The sequence below is a fragment of the Sciurus vulgaris genome (genome assembly GCF_902686455.1).
Source record: "Sciurus vulgaris genome assembly, chromosome: 18".
NCBI classification, from domain to species: Eukaryota; Metazoa; Chordata; class Mammalia; order Rodentia; family Sciuridae; genus Sciurus; species Sciurus vulgaris.
This window is the reverse complement of record NC_136479.1, coordinates 32800802-32820079: the sequence shown is the minus strand read 5'-3', so window position 1 is coordinate 32820079 and position 19278 is coordinate 32800802. Positions and strand designations below refer to the sequence as shown.

At 55.4% G+C, this 19278-nt stretch overlaps 2 protein-coding genes across 3 annotated transcripts; both read left to right on the top strand.

The window, feature by feature from the left end:
* The first annotated feature begins 1782 nt into the window (after positions 1–1782).
* Positions 1783–12118, top strand: LOC306649755 (TSC22 domain family protein 4). Its single transcript, XM_079121008.1, has 5 exons — positions 1783–2284; positions 2730–3758; positions 6003–6163; positions 11102–11150; positions 11452–12118. Exons 2-5 carry the CDS (start codon positions 2997–2999, stop codon positions 11659–11661), a joined length of 1182 nt encoding a protein of 393 aa, XP_078977134.1. The 5' UTR covers positions 1783–2284; positions 2730–2996; the 3' UTR covers positions 11662–12118.
* Positions 12119–12262: 144 nt separating this feature from the next.
* Positions 12263–17506, top strand: SPACDR (sperm acrosome developmental regulator). 2 transcript variants are annotated; one of them, XM_079121010.1, is made up of 4 exons: positions 12263–13374; positions 13640–13966; positions 15490–15586; positions 17034–17246. In XM_079121010.1, the coding sequence occupies exons 1-4, from the start codon at positions 13312–13314 to the stop codon at positions 17102–17104; spliced, it is 558 nt and encodes a 185-aa protein (XP_078977136.1). In that variant the 5' UTR covers positions 12263–13311; the 3' UTR covers positions 17105–17246. The 2 variants fall into 2 exon arrangements, with proteins under 2 accessions (XP_078977136.1, XP_078977135.1); XM_079121009.1 differs by lacking the exon at positions 15490–15586 and having other exon boundaries at positions 17034–17506.
* The last annotated feature ends 1772 nt before the right edge of the window (positions 17507–19278 follow it).

The window sequence follows — 19278 nt, the reverse complement described above, 5'->3', positions numbered from 1 at the left end:
TTTACATTCATTCAACAAACTTTTCTGCAAAGATTGACAATATCCCAAGGACTCTCCACATGGAGAAGTCCACAATGATGCCAACTGTCCCAGGCAAAGAAGGGGTCCAAAGATTCCTTGTCAATTGTTTGTAGGAGCCAGCACCAAGGAAGAAAGGTCTGGGGGTTCTGCAGTGAAGTCTGTGTTCACAATATTGTCAGAGGGGAGAGAGTTCTGCAGGAGACAGAAGGATGAGGTCTGGAGGGGTGGGACACATGAGGGAGGCTGCTTCGTGGACCTCGGTACCTGGACTATGGCAGGGCCCTGTTGCTATAGCCAAAGGGAGCCAGACAACAATGCAGATGAATTTTAACAAAGATATAAAGAACAAATGTATAAAGGGGGCAGGGGTTGTTTTGTTTTACCTTTTCCAAATCACCAAGAGTGGTTAGAAATTTCCATGAGCAAAGCAGAGGGAGGAGGGATCTGGAAAATATTACTAGGAGTCCAGACAGCCCCCTCATGCCTCGGGTGCCATTGAATACTAGCACTGAGGCCTTGGTCAGATACCTGAGTGCCTCTGAGCCTCGGTTTCCTCAGCTCGAGCTCCACATCTGCTCCATCTCTCTTCCTCAGGAGATATTATGAGGAGTTTTCAATATACTCAAGAACAGAAACTTCCATTTGACCAAAATTAATTAGAATCTGTTCATCTCCTTCTGAACCTGGGATTGAAAGCAGATGCAGCCTCTAGATACTACTTTGGCTAAAAGAATCCCCCTCAGAATGTTGGTTAGAGAAGCCAAAAGAGAGAAAATGGCAGTTGGAGTTTGGGTTCGTTCTGCTCTGAGTAGACCCTTTCTGAGTGTGCATGGCTTCCCTTTCTTAGTGAGCAAGGGATGAGAGGGAGAGGTAGCAAGGTCAGAGGTGGGGAGGGTCCATGCTTGTGGGTCAGCTGGGGTTGGTCCTCAGGTGGACCTCTGCAGTTGGCCATGTGGATACTGTGTGTCTAGGAGTTGGAGACAAGTGCAGGTGGGTACCTGCTTCCAAGGTCTTTGTTAGTGTCTGTATATGAGGCCTGGACAGGACACATGGAGTGTGTAGAACGTCCTTACTCTACCACTGACGGCTGTTTTGGACTTCCTGGATCTCAAATTCCACATCTAAGAAAGGGAATAAAGCCATATCTGACATTGGATTTCAAATACTCCTGCAAAGTCCAGGAAAAGATATTGAGGGTAGGGATGAAACTAGATTGGCTATGAGTTGATCATTATTGAGAAGCATATAATGGGTACATGGGAGTTCATTATATTCTTTAGACAGGTTTGAAAATGTTCATAATCATCTACTTTATTGAAGGTAAGGGGAGGGAGTGATCGAACTTGCCTCTTGTAGTTACCATGAAGACCAAAGACGCTATGGCGGTGATAGCCACAGCCGCACCATAAGGTTTACTAGGCACTTACGGGCAACCGGGCACTCAGGACGTGCCCAGCATGTTCCTTTCAACTCTTCTTCAGCCTGTCTGCCCGCCAATGGCAGCCAGTGCCTACAAGTAAGGGAATCCCCTGCCTCCCCGCAGACTCCTCCCCCTTTTCTCCGCCCTCTACAGCCCTTCCCTCGGAGAAAGAGCCCGGCTGGGCCCAGCAGGTGTGGGGTTAAGGCAGCCTGTTTGGGGCCCCAGCAGCGCAGCAGCAGCAGCAGCAGCAGCAACTGCAATAGCGGCGGCTGTGGCAGGCCTGGCTCCGGGCCAGCTGGCGGGGAGCCCCAGGAGGGAGGAGGGAGGAGGAAGGGGAGGAAGAGGGGAAGGAGGAGGAGGAGGAGAGGAGCAGTGAGCAGGCCCGAGGAGGCAGGACTTCCTGGTGTGGGGGTTGTCAACAGCCCAGAAAGAGAAAGACAGAGAGACAGAGACCGAGCGGAGCTGAGGAACCGAGAGACAGATCCAGCGGGGCCACGCGGGAAGAGCCTTGGGAGACCCACTCGCTCGGGACCGCGGAGGCCAGCTGCCACCTGGAGCAGCTGGGGGCAGAGCCGCCCCCTCCCACAGCCGTCGGGAGACCCGTAGGGCTGCAGAGGCCGCGCCTGGACTCCTCCGAGGAGGCGCGGGTTCCTTCTTTTCTGGACAGCAAACTTTCCACGGAGATGCCTCACAGGGTGAGGTGCGGCCCCCGAAAAACGCTGGGCAGCCCCTGATCGCTGCCTGCGTGCCCTGCATTGACCAGGGACAGACGGCCCCAGAAGGACAGCCCGACATCTTAGTTGCTGAGACCCCCGGCTCAGCTCGGTGACTGAGACCCGAGAGGTAAGTCTTGGGGCTGGGCGGGGCGCTGGGGGTGGCGGGCAGGGCCTGTCCCAGGGTTGTGGGAGCCGAGGTGGGGGGCCTGGAGGCCCAGAAGAAGTCTCCAGGTGGCCGGGCCAGGCGAGGAGTCGCTTCAACCCGGTTCACCCAGGTCCTCGAGTCCCGTGCTCTCCGGACAATTCAGTCTGGTGAATTTGAATCCCTGGCAAGAAATGCTCAACTTTGGGTCTCATCTTCCTCTTCCTGCTCTGCATGCCCTCTCGGTCCTGTCCCCTCTATTCTGGTGTCTGTCATCTCTGCCTGTCTCTTTGTCTCTGGGTCTCTGGTGGTTTCCCCTTCCTCCCCCATTCTGCTCCCCAGAGAGGAAGCCCCGGAGGTGGCCTGCCCACTGCTTTCTCTTCTCTCTCTCTCTTTCTCTCTCTGACACACACTCTCTCTCTTTTTCCAGTTTGCAAACTCAGCTCTGGAGTTCGGCAGCGACAGCAGCAGGAAAAACCTGCCCCTGCCCCCCCCTCCCGCCACCTCCCCTCCCCTGTTCTCCCGTCCCCAACCAGACACCCCCATTTCCTTCAAGGCCCTTTTGCCATGTCGGACCCAGACGTCCCCAGGGGCCCCGATGCCCCCGCCATGTGGCCCCCCTGTTCCAGGGGTGCTTGAACCCCTTCTAGGATCCCAGCCCCTCCCCCACCCCTACCCGTTCTGAGCCCCAGGGACCATGAGTGGGGGCAAGAAGAAGAGTAGTTTCCAAATCACCAGCGTCACCACGGACTACGAGGGCCCAGGGAGCCCAGGGGCTTCAGATCCCCCTGCCCCGACGGCCCCCGCCGGGCCCCCACCACGCCTTCCCAACGGGGAGCCCAACCCTGATCCAGGGGGCAGGAGCACCCCCCGGAACGGCTCCCCACCACCCGGGGCCCCTGCCTCCCGTTTCCGGGTGGTGAAGCTGCCCCATGGCCTGGGAGAGCCTTATCGCCGAGGTCGTTGGACGTGTGTGGATGTTTACGAGAGAGACCTGGAACCCCCGAGCTTCAGCCGCCTCTTGGAGGGAATTCGAGGGGCGTCGGGGGGCACTGGGGGCAGATCTTTGGATTCCAGGTTGGAGCTGGCCAGCTTGGGCCTGGGTGCCCCCATGCCACAGTCAGGCCTGTCTCAGGGCCCCACCTCCTGGCTCCGCCCACCCCCCACCTCCCCTGGACCTCAGGCCCGCTCCTTCACTGGGGGACTGGGCCAGCTGGCGGTTCCTGGCAAGGCCAAGGCGGAGACACCCCTCCTCTCGGCCTCCCCACCCCAGCAGCGCCCCCCAGAGCCTGGAACCAGGGATAGCACGGGCACATCCCTGGCTGCTACACCCCTGCCCTCCCTGAGGGTGGAGGTGGAGGCTGGGGGGTCTGCAGCTGGGACCCCTCCACTGTCCCGGAGGAGAGATGGAGCCCATCGACTGAGGATGGAGTTGGTTCCTCCAGAGGAGACAGGGCAGGTAAGAGCCATATTCCAAGTTGAGGGAAACACCTGAGGGGCTGTGCTCAGTCCTTTCGGCCTAGTAGACCTCACCCCCATCCTGGGTCTCCTTGCCTCTACCTCCATCCTGCCCTCCCCAGCTCCACTGTCACGTCTCTCAGGCAGGTCAGAGCGCCTCTTTTTTCTCCCTGCCATGACACTTCGAAGACTGTCCCTCCTTTATTTTATTTCCTTCTTTTCTGCCTTCTATACCTTCTTTCTTTCTCTTTGGTCTTTTAAATTATGGCCTTGACTCTTGACTATTTCCAAAAAGCCTGTTGCCCATGCTCACTTCAGCCTTCACCTTTTGCTTTGGTCTCAACTCCTCTGGCTCCAGGTGATGAGGGTGGAGGCCCCACCTGGGTGCTTGGCTGGGCCTCTGAGGGAGGAGCTGCCAGGGTTTGGGGTGGCCATAAAAGGTAGGCATTCCGTTGGAAGTCTTTCCATCACAGCTCGGCGTTGGACGTGGGGGGGATCTTCATTCTTCCCACCAGCCACACATCCCAGCCCAATCTCTACTTTGCAACAAGCCAAATTTTTCTGAGAAACCAAGGAATTGGTTGGGGGCACACATTATAGGGATGGGAGTGGGGTGCTGATTGGTTGTCCTTTTTGCCTTCGGTCATCTTTCTTAGTCCCCTGCACTTGGGCCTCTCCAGGATTGATGGCTGGGGGTGACTTCACCACAGTGGAGGGGGAGAATGTTGGGAAGCAGGAGGGAAGGAGTTAAATCCTCTACTTTTTCCTCTTCCTGTCTCCAAAAGAGGAACAAGTCTGGGCTGGGGGCAGGATGCCTGAGTCCCTGGGGTGCGGGGTGGGCAGCCAGGGATGTGAGGGTCGGATGCTTCTGTCCTGGAGGAAAAAATAACACCTTGGACTGCTGGAGGAAGGGCAGGGAGTGCGAGGATGAGGGCTCTTTCCCCTTCCTGGCCTTGGGCACAAACCACAGTGTAAAAATATCCCCAGCCTGGATGTCTGGGCCCTGTCAGGACCAGTCAGGACCGGCTCCCCCCCACCCCTCCTGGCCTCCAACTCCCTTCCATGACCTCCACCCCCCACCCCCCACTTTTCTGGAGCTCTTCCATTCAGTTCCTACCCCAGGAGAGAAGTTGTAGTTTCCTGGTCCTCAACCCCAGATTCTTCCAGAACAAGCCCTCTTTTGCCTCCAGCTTCCCTGCTCACCAACCTTAAGTCCTGCTTGAGTCTCCCTGGGTTCTGCAGACCTTGCCCCTCTCCCCTCAGTGCCAGCGACCCCTTTCCTTCCGCCTGCCATGTCCTGATCGCTTCCTGTGTGCATGCAACTGTGTCGCTATTTCCCTGCCCGAAAGCCTGGCTCCCTAGTTTTCCTAGTCTCTTCCCCTTCCACGCCTCCAGCAGAGGCTGGGGGAGGGTGAAGGAGGGCCAGGGGCACCACCTGGGCCCCCTTCCTCTGCTCTGTCTTTCTAACCACCCTGGACTCTCTGTTCTTGGCTTTTCCGAGAAGCTGGGGCCTCCCGGGGCCTCACAGAGGCGTCTTGTCTTGTTCCTGTCGCCCCCGCCCTCTCGCAGCCTGTTGGGCTGCGTGGTCCCCGCCCAGGCTCCGCCTCCCCCTGTCTCCACAACGCCCCCCAACCAAAAAGCAGGGCAGAGAGCAGTTGTTGAACTTCACCTGAAGCCTGAGAAGTTTGCGAAGAGAGGCTAGAATGGGCGAGGGGGGTGGAGGTGTGGAGGACCAGTTTCTGAGGATTTATTCATTCTGCAAATAGTTACAGAACAAACTTACCTTCTAGTAGGAGAGACACAATAAATACTTTAATTTCAGTTAATATTAGACGCTATAAAAAAGTGACACAGTTTACTGGACTTGTGAACGGAGGGGTAATCCCTCCAAGAAAGTGACATTTGAGTGACTTTAAGAAGGTCGATGATATATTGCAGCTATTCTGAGTAGCTTCTCATTAGAGGTCCCAGCTGAGAGCGAGAAGTGCCCAAATGCAAACCAGAGGCCCTCTCCGATGCCCTCAGAAACCATGCCCTCCAGTTCTGGAGTTGATGCTGTTTTCCTTGCTTCTGTAACCCCAAGACCTTCAATCAGAGCTGGAGGAGGGAAGGGCTGCTGGGGGACAGGACTCTTGGGTCCTCTGAAGAGAGTGGAGGAGGTGGGGAGGAAAGACCACTAGGCCAATTGGAAGCCTGCTGGTTCTTTTCTCTCTCAGTGTGATGGTTCCCACCCCTCTGCTTCTAGGTGCCCCCACTTGACTCCCGCCCCAGCTCCCCGGCCCTCTACTTTGATGCCAGTCTGGTTCACAAGTCTCCAGATCCCTTTGGAGCAGCAGCAGCCCAGAGCCTCAGCCTGGCCCGCTCCATGTTGGCCATCAGTGGTCACTTGGACAGCGATGACGATAGGTAGGTGGGCTCCGTGTGGTGGGACATGAGGTTTAGGCACCTTGGATAGCTGTGTGACATGGTTGGCAGTTGTCGTTCCGGAGGTGAATTTGGAGAACAGAGAGAGCTGGCCCAGGACATAACTGCTGGGCAAACTCGATCGGGGACCCACTCCCTCCCTGTGGAGAGAGCTGGGTGGGACTGGCTGACTTAAGACTGTCACATCAGGGACTTCTTTCGAGTTTGAAGGGAGTCATTGTTGTCAAATTCCAGAGCTCTTGCAGATTTATAGAACATCTGGTCAACCCTCAGAACCCGCTGGCAAGTGTACTAGAGATGAGAATAGGGAATTGGTCTCCTCCCAGCTCCCCTCTCTCTGCCCCTACCAGCAAGGGCAGGGGTATACCTTCGGATCCTCATGGATTATCTTGTGACTTCATTATAGTCCACCCAGACTCCTTTAGGGTCCTTGGACTTTGAGTACCTGGAAAGCATTGCTCTAAAATTCTGTTCCCTGGAGGGATGTGGCCAGAAGACAAAAGCTAGGAACACCATGGAGGCTGAGCCCTTCCATGGTAGAGCTGTCTGACAGCAAGGATGGGGCAGGGCTTTCTGGCTTTGCCCTTTAGGATCGCCTGCCCTGCTCAGTGGCAGGGTGGGCAGGACTTCCTGTTTCGAGGGCCAGGTTTCAACACTCGTGGGAATGTCGGCCAGCTGAAAAGGGAGGAACAAAATTGCGAGTTAGATAGCTAGGCTACTGGTTTCTGGCTGTGGACTGATAGGAGCCCAGGAGAAGGGCTACGGAGCTGCCACTTTTATTGGAGGGAGGAGTGGGACTTCCTGTTGGAGGCCCTGAGGGGAGGGACTTCCTGTTTGGAAGGAAATGAGGGGTGGGACTTCACCAGTGGGTGAGTGGGTGCTGGAGGGACCCATTCCAGATGGAGTTGCGCCCTCCTGTTTTCCCTTTGGTGGCGCCACCCCCTGGAATCAGAGACTGAGACCCACAAAAGAAAGGGGCCAGGGGCACTGGAGAGAGTGGGGGCCCAAAGAGGAGGCTGGGGGCAGCCAGGAGCCTCTGGAATGGAGGGTGAGGGGCTGGTTCCAGGCAGGACAGGACAGGGCAGAGTGGCTTCTGTACTCACTCCCAGCTGGCTCTCAGGAATGTGTGAGGTGTGAGGTCGGCCAGGGCCAAGAGAGTCACCTGCCCCCACTGCTGCTATTCTCAGCGCTTCCCACCCTCTCCCTCTCCCATTTGGGAGGTTCCCTGGCAAAAGGGCTCCCTGTCCCTCCTCCACCCCTGTTGATTTCGAAGCCCAGCCCCTGGCTTTCTCTGCCTTAGAGGGTTCTGCCTTCAGAGGCGTTCTCAGCTCTATTCTTTTGAATTGTCCCCTCCCTCTCTCCCTCTGTCCCACCCCTTCTGCACACCCTAGTCTGACCGGTCCAGCTCCCAGCCTCCACTCTACCCTACCCCGCTCCAAGGCTCTGGGGCTCTGGCCCAGCCCAGCCCCTTGGGCCCCACCCTGCTGGACCAGCGGGTTTGGGTTGGGCTCCCCCCTACCCCCTAGGAATGGGGTGTGGAGACCCCATGTCACTTGTCTGGTGTGCTTGGATCTGGCAGGAAACCAGGGTCCAAGTGGCATGGGACCTCCCTTTTGAGAAGGGAAGTGGGATGGGTGTTAAGTGTCTGGATCCGGGACAGTGAGCTGGGATGCCTTTCCAGTCCTCAAATCTGGGGATGGGAGAACAGAGGGTGCTTGGTGGAGTCAGACTGTCTACATGCTCCTGGGTTGCAAGATCCTCTGTGTCCCCAACAGGGCCTGGCTGGTGGGAGATACTTGGTTAATTTGTGAATAAGTGGATGGATGGGTGGGTGCGTAGATAGATGGCCAGCCTGGGGATCCAGGCATTTAGGGATTGCATCCCAGGGACTTGGGGACAAAAAGTACATTTCTTTACCTAGTGATGTCCTTTGGGTCTGGTACTGTCTCTTATCTCTTGTAATTCTAAGCAGGCCCACAGTCCCCACCCCCCAGCTCGCAGATGGACCCTGAGACTCAGGAGAGTTTTAGACGCTTGCCCAAGGTCACCTCTCCAGTGTATGGCTGGACTGCAGTGGGGATCTGACACCTGAGCCACACTCTCTTCTCTCTCCTACAGGAGGTGGCAATGGTCTCTAGGAACAGAGGCAGGGACAGTTCACCCAAGTGGGTCAAGAAGCCAGCCCCCTCCCCCTCCCTGGCCTGGCTCCACCCCCAAAGACACCACAGATCCGGGAGGGAGTGTAGACAGGGCAGCCGGATGCCACTTTCTTGGCCATAGGCCCAGACCCTGGGGGCTCCTAGAAGACATCAGGGAGCAGGGCTGGCCCCTGTTCCTGGGATCTGAACCACCCCACCTCTCCCGATGCCCTATATCTTCATCTGATTCTCATGTCAAAAATTTTATTTGACCTTTGGAGGGGAAGACCAGCTTCTGGGACTGTCCTTACCTCAGGACCCAAGAGTCCCATGGGGCTGGAGTCCCCAGTCATGCATGTCATGTACTGCACAACTCCAGGGGGTGCCTCACATTGAGAAGTCATAGTCCACATTTGGAGTCATGAGAGTTTTCTGGAAGATGGCGATAAGTGTCTTGAGGAAGAGGGTGTTTTGTTCTAATTCACACGAAGTTGCTTTGGGGCCTGTGGGGAGGGCCAATCCTATTTGGCCAACCCCAACTTCCTGCTCCTGACCTGGCCTAGGAAATACTAGCATAGGGTCCCCTCACTCAAAGGGGTTCTCAAAGGGCAGGCTTGGGTTGTCAGGGCTCTGGTCCCTTGAAGTGCTAGTGTTAGAATGTCACAGGGGAAGTGCTGTCAAAAACTCAAAGCGCTAGACAAACAGGAGATAGTCATCTATCAGCCAACAAATGTTTATTGTTGTATTATTCCTTGATTTCTGGCGAGAATGAATGACTTCCTTGGCATCTTTGCCTGAGTGTCTGCCAGGCGGGGCCGGTGCTCCTATTTCTGAACATCTGTCCCTCTGTGTGTGCCGGGGAGGGGAGGGTGTTGGGTTTTTGTGGTGGCCCAGGCCCCACCCAGGTGTGGCAGATTGAAATAGCTGGAACACTGCTTTGATACAGGCTGGCCCACCCTCCTCTTTTAAGTGTCCACTCCCTACTGTTCCCCGGAGGCCCAGGTGTCCTTGCTCACTACTTGTCCTGCTTTCCTGGGCCTGGTCACCCCTTGGTTGCTCTACCTGTCAGCGCCTTCTGCACCCAGGGCTTGGAAAGGAAATGGAAAATTCCCAGCTCTCTCAAGCTGCCTTCCTGGCAGCAGGTTCTCATGTAAGGGTCACCTTGGATGGAGTGCTGATCCCCCCACAGGGAAGCAAGTTGGAGCTGGCAGCCTTGAGGGAGGGCCTACAGGGAGCAGCAGCACAGGGGGTTGCAGTGCACTGGGGCCCTGATTCTGAGGCTCAGTGGGGCGCTGGGGGGACAGGACTGGTGAGCCTCCAAATGGGACAGAGGTAAAGAGCCAGCTCAGGGGCCAAGGGGGAAGCTGGCCAGCATGGGCTGTGAACAGGGTGAGACAGGGGCCTGGGCCCTGGGTGGTGGAAGAGGGAGCCCTGGAGGATGGGGTGGGGCTCAAGACACCAGAGGGCTTGAGGGAAATCTAGATTCTGGGATGGAGATCCACTGTCCCCTGGCCAGGCAGAAGCTGGTCCCTAGGGACCTTTGAGCTGGGCTTGAGTCTCCCTCTGGTGGCCCCTTAACAAACTGCAGCCAGGCCTCTCCTGACTCCTTGTCCTGTCCCTCCCAGCTCTCTTCAAAGGCTCTGTCCAAAGTCCCACCTCCTACCTCACCTTCCTACCTCTCCTCAAGCCCTGCCTCCTTCCAAGACCCCAGACCCAGGTCCAGAGCCATAGGCTGTATTTGATTTACAGGAGTCAGGTCTAGGTTTCCGTTGCCATGGTAACCATTCCCATTCCTTCTCTTCATTGTGGATACCGGAGGCCCTCTGGCCCAGGTTCTCAGGGTCACCTGCGATGCGGGCTGTGTGTTTGTGGGGGTGCACATGAGTATGTCAGAGTCTCCCCCAACCCTTCTGCTCTCTTTCCCAAAGTCTTAAGAGAGGCCAGTCTTAGCCCAGAGTGGGCAGGAGGGTGTCAGATGGGGAGAGGACCCCCAGGGCCAGTCTCTTCCTCACCTTCCCACCCCTCCTCAACCCAGGCATCTTGCCCCACCGCCCCTCCCCCGACCCAGGCCACCAGCTGACTTTCCTCCACCGCCCCCTCCCCTCCACTCCGGGATTGGCGCCAGGGTGAGAAGGGGACACTGGCACTGATCGTGTCTGGGAATTCCCGCCCACCGCCGTGCTGCGGGAGGGGGGGTCCCCGTGTCCCTGAGGAGCCAATAGCAGCCAGTCCTTGCCCTCGGGGGTGGTGTAGTATATCTTTCAGGACAGCACCCCCTAGGCCCCGTCTCCTCTCTGCCTGCCTGGCACTAGCCAGACCCCGCTCTGCCCGGGGGGCTCTGAGCCCCCCAGGCACTCCTTTGATATAATCTTCTCCCTTTGGGGGGCCCTAAGAATCCTTGCCCCTCAGGGATGGCCCAGCCAGGGGTTTCTGTCAAGTCGCTGGTGTCGTCTTTTGAGACCCGAGTAGTGGGGATGGCTCCGGGGCCACCCCGAAAAAGGGGCTGTGTCTCCTCCCCGAGTTCCCCACGGGGAGCATCCCCCATCCGAGGGGCACCCGGACCCCCACCCCACCGAGGCCTGGGAGGCCCTGGGCAACGGCCCTCACTCCGCCGGGGAATGGACAAAACCCTGCTCCCCCTGATTCTCTACTGTCACAGGTAGAGGGGAATGGGCTGATGCTGTTGCCAGGGGGCTTGGGAGGAGGCAGAGCCTGCCGGGAGGAAGCGGCTCCCGAGGCGGTGGCCCCCCTCCTCACCTCTCACCTCCCCATGTCTCTCCAGCGGCTCCGGAAGCCTGGTTGGCATTGACAACAAGATCGAACAAGCCATGGTAAGAGAAGAAGAAGACATCTTGGTGCCAGGAGGCCCCGGCTCCCTTTCCAGGCCCTTCTCCCACCCCTGTTCTCCACGTTACCAACGCCAGCCCCCCACCCCATCCTTGTCTGTGAGCCCTGCCCCTACCCCGGCCCAGGTCCTTACCCCCTGCCCTCTCTGCTGCACACCCTTCCCGCGGCCCCTCCTCCTTGGCACAGGGGAATGTTTCTCAGCTGCACACCCTCAAGGCACTGGGCAGGGGAGTCCGATGGGGTGGTCTGGCGGCCCTGACGCTTTCCCTGTCCCTGGACCCCCAGGACTTGGTAAAGTCCCACCTCATGTTTGCGGTCCGGGAGGAGGTGGAGGTGCTGAAGGAACAGATCCGAGACCTGGCAGAGCGGAACGCCGCGCTGGAGCAGGAGAATGGACTGCTGCGTGCCCTGGCCAGCCCAGAGCAGCTGGCCCAGCTGCCCTCCTCCGGGCTCCCGCGGCTTGGGCCCCCTGCGCCCAACGGGCCCTCCGTCTGAGCCTCCCTTCCCTCACAATGTGCCTTTGGGGGCTGCCACGGTCGCCAGGCCTTGCGCCTGCTGCCTGCCCCTCTTCCTATGCAGCTTTAATGTCCCCTGACCCCCAGGGATGGGAGTTCAAGGCTCAGTGTTGGCCTCTTTCCCCACCCTCCCCCAATCCCCAGGTCCCCAGGCCTTGATGGAGGAGGGAGGGCTCGGGATGGGGTGCTAGATGGAGCCACCTCCGTGAGAGATCCCAGCCCCCTCCCTCTCTGGGCGTCTGTTCTGGGTTCCCCAGCAGTAGATGGCTTGGGGGAGTCCAAGGCTCCCTGGCAACAACCCTCCCCCCACCTCGTTCCCCTCAAAGTGCTCCCTCTCCACTGCCCAGGGGAGGGCATATGGACAGTGTCTGGAAGTTCTGGGTTTCAGGTTGTTATTAAAATAATAATTATAATTAAAAAATCTGAAGAAACTTGAATGTGGAGGTTGGCATGGCATTGCTTGTGTCCAGACCTGTGTGGAGCCCTGCTCCGCAGCCTGAGCTCCCCTGGAGATCCTGTCCAGACTGGGGAGGTTTCACGTGGCCGAGGCAGAGTGGTAGACAGAGGTTCGGGAACCAGGAGCCAGTGGTTCGGGTCCTGGGAAGGGGCAGACAGGCCAGGCAGAGGAGTGGGGTGGGGGGCGGTGTCTGCCCACGTGCTGTGGGGGGAGAGAAACAATGAGGCCTTTGGTGTTTGTGCAGGATCCACCCCCAGCTTCCCAGCGTGTCCCCTCTGTGGGCTGGATCCGGGTGGCTGCTTGGGGGCGGAGCGGGGGGCCCTGAATGGGCCCCTTGTCTCAAGGCTGGGTGTGGGCCAGGCTCCCCGGGCACACAGTGCCCTCACCAGGCCTGGCTGGCCGCCGCGGCTTCCACCCCCAGCTGGCTGAGGACAGGCCCTGTGGGTGAGCAGGCCCCTCCCTGGCAGCCTGGGCTTGGGTCCCAGGCAGAAATCAGCAGCCAGGGAGAAAGACCCCATCTAGTGGGGAAGTGGAGAAGCAGCAGCCACAGCTTGGGGGGACCCTGGGAGGAGCGGCAGGAGACCCCGACCAGAGGGGATCTGTGTGGGGAAGCCGGCACTCCAGCTCCCACCTGGGTTGGGCCCCTTGTCATCTACCTCCTGAGATTTACAATCTCAGACAAATTCTCCAGATTTTCTGAATCTCGGATTTCTCCTGGGTACCAAGTGGCGCTGACAGTCACATCAATCTTGAAGGGCCGGCGTGAGGATCACATGGCACAGTGCATGGAAAATGCCTAGCACATAGCAGGCACTCAATCAATGTCACTTTCCTTTCCCTGGATCTGGAACAAGAAGGGTCCAGGCCAGAAGCAAGGGGCTCCGTGGGTCCTGGAAGGGCCTCGGGGGTTGGGACCAGGGCCAGATGGCTCTCACAATGGACTAGAACTCTCTGTCACCCTAGGTTCTCGTGCACTTTGACTCCTCTCCCTGTCCCAGGGAGGGGAGGAAGGACCTGGGATGAGTTGCTGAAGGGAGCTTTGCCCCTAGATTTCCTATTCCTTCCTTCCCTGCTGAGCTGGAGACTCTTCAGCTCTTACAAGACCCCTATGGTGGCAGCCAGTGACCTGCAGCCCCAAATGCTGGCTCTGTCCCTACTTCCGGTTCAGGAGAGATGGCTGTAATCATGAGGTTCTTCGTGTGGATCAGACGGGTTTGGCAGAAAGTGACCTGTTGGGTGAGTTTCACACACTGCCTGGTCCTCCTGGTGCTGGGCTGAGAGTCCTGGTCAATGACCTCTAGGTGCTAGTGCCCCTGCCACGTGGCCCCCACTTTTGTGGCCCAACTAAGTAGGATGGGAGGAGGCCAGGGGTCAGAGAGCCAGGGAGGGGCTGGAGGGAAAGAAGCAGGGCTGGGAGGTTACGCCCCTCCCTTCCTGTTCGTCTTCTGGACTGCACCTCCCGCGGCCCGTCTGCAGCCTCTCTCTGTGTGTTGTTTCTCAGGTTCTCCAGTGGAGACACAGAGCTAAGCCAACCATCTTGGAACCCACTGGCTCCAAGAAACAGGCACTGAAGGTGATGGAGAAGCCTCCCAAGGAGATTGAGACTGTCAAGTTGATCGAACTCCCCAAAGAGGCTAAGGTCCCCACTCTGGAGGAGCCCTCTGAGGTGGCCGAGACCTATGTGTTGGCAAATACCATGGATGAGACCGAGATGGAGCTGGGCCATGAGCCTCGCTCCCTGCTGCGACTGCCCCAGACAGCTGTCCAGTCGGTCTCCACGCTCATGTTCTCTGCCCTGCAGAGTGGCTGGCAGATGTGCAGGTGGAAGGTTAGCATTTCTCCACCATCCCCAACCCCAAGGACTTACTCCTCCCTCCTCGTGCTTGTTTGACATTTCCCGTGCCGCCTCTGTTGCCGGTCACTGAGGATACAAGGGTGGACAAGGTGGACAAGACCTGGGGTGGGACCACAGACAAGATCACAAGCATTGTTGGTTCTGTATCCTTAGTTTTATGACATGGGAAGTGGAGGGAGCTGTGGGTGCCCAGGAGGCTCATCCCATCCGGACCCAGGGAACTGAGGAAGGCCTTCCTGCAGAGGAGAGGGTGGAGCTGAGTCCTGAAAGAGTTCACTCGACTTGGGGCGTGATGTTAGGACAAGGTGGAAGGAAAGGGAGGGGTGTTCTATGACGAGGGGATAGCGGGTGTGCGCCATGGTAGATTGAGGTGAGTGGAGCCATCTGGGCTCACAGACTAGTTTGTACAAGGCGGAGGTTGGGCAAGTTGTGGAACTTGCACTTAACCATAAGAGCAATGGGAGCCCTTAAGACATTGGAAAAGGGGAGTGACATGATCAGGTTTTGATGGAAAAAGCTCCTCTGCACTCACACATGGCTGCTGGGACTGGAAAATGGTATAGCCAATCTAGAAAAGAACATGGCAGTTTCACCTAAATACACAATTATCATGTGACCCACCCAGCAATTGAACTCCTGGGCATTTATCCCAGATACATGCGATTTTATGTTCACATAAAAGTCCATATGTGACTGTTCACGGCTTTATCTGTAATAGCCAAAATCAACCCAAATGTCCTTCAATGGATGAATGGTTAAACTGTGATATATACGTATGTACCTGTGTATTACTCCATTTTCTGTTGCTATAATGAAATACCTGAGGCGGGGTGTTTTATAAAGAAAAGACTTTTGTTTAGCTACAGTTTTTGAGGCTAAAAGTCCAGATCGGATGGTACCGTGTGTTCAGCTTCTGGTGAGGGTTTCAAGGCAATTGGCATCACAATGGCAGAAATGTGTGTGGAAGAGAACACATGCCAAGATAGGAAGCCACAGGACTCATGGATCAGGCTTGCTCTTTTTATAACAACCCATTCTTGTGGGAACGAATAAGGTTTCCTTAAGAACTGCATTGATCCCTTCTGGAGGCATACTCCCAATGCCTGAACTATCTTCCATTAGATCCTACCTCATAAAGATCCCTCCAGCTCCCAGTATCACTATAACTGGGATTCAAGCTTCCAGCATATGAACTCTTGGGGGGGCATGCTCAATCCATATCCAAACTGTAGCACCCTGAAATACTACTCAGCCATACAAAGGACAAACGGTTGAAGTATGGGACAACTTGGATGAGTCTCAAAGGAAATGCTCTGAATGAGAACAGTCAATCCCCAAAGGTTCTTTACTGTAAGATTCCATTATATTATATGCCATTATTTAAAATTTTTTATTATTAATATTTTGGTACTAGGGATTTGAGCCCAGGGGCACTTTACCACTGAATTACATCCACAGTTTTTTTTTTTTTCCATTTATTTTTTATTTTGAGACAGGGTCTCGCTAAGTTGCTGAGGGTTTTACTAAGTGGCAGAGGCTGGCCTCCAACTTGCGATCCTCCTGACTTAGCCTCCCAAGTCGCTGGGATTACAGGTGTGTGCCACCATGCCTGGATAATACCATTTTTGGAGTAACAAAATTGTAGAAATGAAAAACATATAGTGGTTTAATGATTGTTAGGGGTTATTGTGGGTGTTTATAAAAGGGCAACACAAGGAATCTTTGTGATGATGGCTGTTAAGGATCTTGATTGTGGTTGTTGGATATATGCACCTACGCCCGTGACAAAATTTTGTAGCATTAAATATACATATACACACACACGAATACAAATAAAACTAAATAAATTAGTGGCTTGTATCAATGTCAATATACTGACTTTGATATTGCAAGATTTTCCTACTGAGGGAAACTGGGTAAAGGATATGCAGGATTAGACTTATTTCTAAAATTCGCATCAATGTATAATTGTATCTATGTAAAAAGTTTAAGTTAATTTTTAATTTGTCTTTGTTTGTAGTACCAGGGATTGAACCCAGGGATGCTTAACCACTGAGTCACATCCCCAGCCTTTTTTTTTTTTTTTAATGTTTTACTTTGAGTCAGGTTCCCACTAAGTCGGTTAGGGCCTCACTAGGTTGCTGAGGCTGTCTTTGAACTTGCAGTCCTTCTGCTTCAGCTGCCGGAGTCATGGGGATTACGGGCATTGCCAATGCACCCAACTAAAAAGTTTAATTTTAAAAAAGAGAAAATGTCAAGGTTACTACCAAATCAACTAATTTTGGCCTTGAGTAAAGTATGACTGCATTAATAATCATTTTAAAAGTTCACCTGGCCAAAGGTGAGGGATGGTGGTCAGCAGAGGACCAGGCAGATCCCCTGAAGGCTGGTACAATCCAGGCAAGAGAAAAGGATGTTCTGGACTTGGGGAGGGGCATCAGGTCAACAGGTTAATGAATCTGAGCAATATGTAGGGTTGTTAGTCCAGGGTGGTTGGGTGGAGGTCACAGGGAGAGGGAGACAGAGGCCAGGAAAGACTGGAGAAGGTCATTGGGATGGAGAATGGAGGAAGAGCAGACTTGGGGGAGGTGATAAGCCAGGGTATTGGGACAAGAGGAGCTGAAGGTGTTGGTGGGACACCTTCAAGGAGGTGTCTGGAGGCAGTGGGACACACGGGCGGGGTAGAGAGCGCCGGGATGGAGACAGTCAAGGCGTCATGCATTCTGCCCTTCATTTTAACGCCCTCTCCGTGAAACCCTGAACAGGGACTCACAGGTAGGTCTGGACCGGTAGCTGTTTTTCTGGGAGTTGCGTTCTATGCAGAAAACAGAACAAGTGCATGAACCCTGTACGTTGGGCAAACTCAAGGCTAGAGGGAAGGCAAACCTAAGGCCGGCTGAGAAGGCTTCCTGGAGGGGGCGCCATCTGAGCAGCCAGCCCCATGGAAGAGGCGGGATTAGCTCAGCCCTGCGCTGTGGTCTGCGGGTTCTTCCACCCTCGTTTTCTCCCTGGACATCTGTGCATCTTCTTTCTTTTACAGTCATCTGTGAGTTCAACCTCAGTGACCTCCCAGCTAAGGAGACAGTCCCCCCTGGAGACCCCGGAGGCTGAGATGCTGCGGGAAGTGTACCTCGTGCTCTGGGCCATTCGGAAACAACTTCGGCAGCTGGCCCGCAGGCAGGAGAGGCGCAGGCGCCACCACATCAGGACCCACTGTTCCTCCCAGCTTGACCCAGTGCAGGGCCTCAAGCAGGATGCCCGAAGTCCCCTCTAGGGGGAAACCTCAGAACCTCAGAAAGCCCCCGCCTGTCTCTTAGGCAAGGTTGATAGGAGGGGTCAGGGCAGCAGGCCAGAAGTTATGGATGAGGAGACGTTTTCCATACTGTCACCTCTCATCTCAACGGGAACCCAAGGCCAGGCCTGGGGCCCCACACATTCCCCTTTATTGTGTTTATTAAATTTGTAAAAAAAAAAAAAAAATTATCAAAATATTGAGAAATAAATATCGAATATTTCTGAGTATGTGTAGAGTGTGCTTGTGAATGGAAGAGTCATAAGGGGGGCTCTGGTGGGCTAGGAGCCCAGCTGTGAGTGGGAGGGGACCCTGGATCTGTTTGTTATTTCCACCATCCCAGAGTGCTGGGGATTTGAACCTGGGCCTCCAGCATGAGAGGCAGGTACTCTACATATTGTGCCCCATGGCCTGCACTGGGAACCCTGCATCTGTTTGCAGAGAGTAGGGATCAACAGGTCCCAGCTCTGGACCCCCACGTCCTTCTAAGGGCTGAATTACCCTTGGTGACCCTACCTGGTCACCCTGAATACCAGTGATGGCCATTCATGACAGACCTGTAAGCAACCCCACAAGGTCTTTGGGGTCCGTGGACTTGAACTTGGAGGGTTGTGATGCACCATGGGGCTGTGGGAGATTCAACTGCTGGAAAGAAACTTTGGTCCTGCTTCCTGTGCTCTGTGGAGAGGTGAGAGCCAAGGGCTACCTCTCCAGGGTGCCTGGAGGCCACACAGACTCTGGGTAGGGACCCCACCCATATGAGGTGTCTTTCCTGGGGAGACCAGCTGGGGGCTGTGACTGACCAGGGGGAGGGTGTGTCCAGCCTAGCAATGCAGGACTGACAGCCCTGAGAGAGGTTCTGGAGATTTGGAGGGAGGTTCTGTGTCGGGGGTCAGGAAGTAGACACAAAAAGAAGAAAACCCCCAGGCATGGTGGCACACACCTGTAATCCCAGAGCAACTCGGGAGGCTGAGACAGGAGGACTGCAAATTCAAGGTTAGCCTTAGCAACCTGGCAAGGCCCTAAGCAACTTAATGAAACCTTGTCTCAAAGATAAAGTAAGATAAAATAAGATAAATAAAATATAAAATAAAAGCCAGTGCTAAAGTATCCCTGGGTTAAATTCCCAGTACCAAAAACAAATAAAAAATAAATGGGCAGAGGGGAGACCCTGAAACCACAAGTTCCCTCGTGGGCTTAGCCTGCCCTCTAGTCCCCCCATGGGAAGGTACAGAGGTGGGTCCGCAAGGAAAAGCAGGGATATTTACCAGACAGCAAAATTCAGGCTAGAGAGTTCACAGGGCTTAGGGAAGGTGGCGATGCCTGAGGCTAGGGGGCAGCAGATTCCCAGGGAAGGGGAGGCCAAGGAAGGGCAGGGCAGGGCAGGAGGTGCCGACAGCTGCACTGGGTGATAAGGTTGTTACTTGTGAGTTGCAGGCACTGGGCTGAGCCCAGCAAGTGGGCAGAGAGGAGCACAGGACAGTTTGCTGGCCACACTGAATTGACTAGAAATGTCAGCGCCCCCAGCCCCCACAAACCTCTCCAGTTCTGGGAGAGTTTGGCCTCTGAGCAGTGCTTCTGGAGTCAGGAGGACCCCTCCCCGACAGCTTTGCTACCCTGAGCCTATGAGGGGTCTACAGTACCTCAAAACTTAGAGCCACAGCACAATCACCCACCATTTATTAATAAACTACCGTGACTATCTTTATCCATCTTGTTCTAAGTAGTTCTCACCACTTTCATGAAGGTTTTTGGTTTTGTTTTTTGTTTGCAGTCCTAGGGGTAGACCCCAGGGCCCGGGGCATGCTAGGCAAGTGCTCTCCCACTGAGCTCCATCTCCAGCCCTGTGAATTCCATTTTTCAGAGGTGACACTCAGGGATAAAAGGGCCACGTTTAAGGCTCTGCAGTGTTTATTCTTTCAGCAGCCAGATGAGCCCAGTTCTTCTGGTTGTGGTACGTCACAGGTGTGATACAGGTGTGAACTGGCTTCTC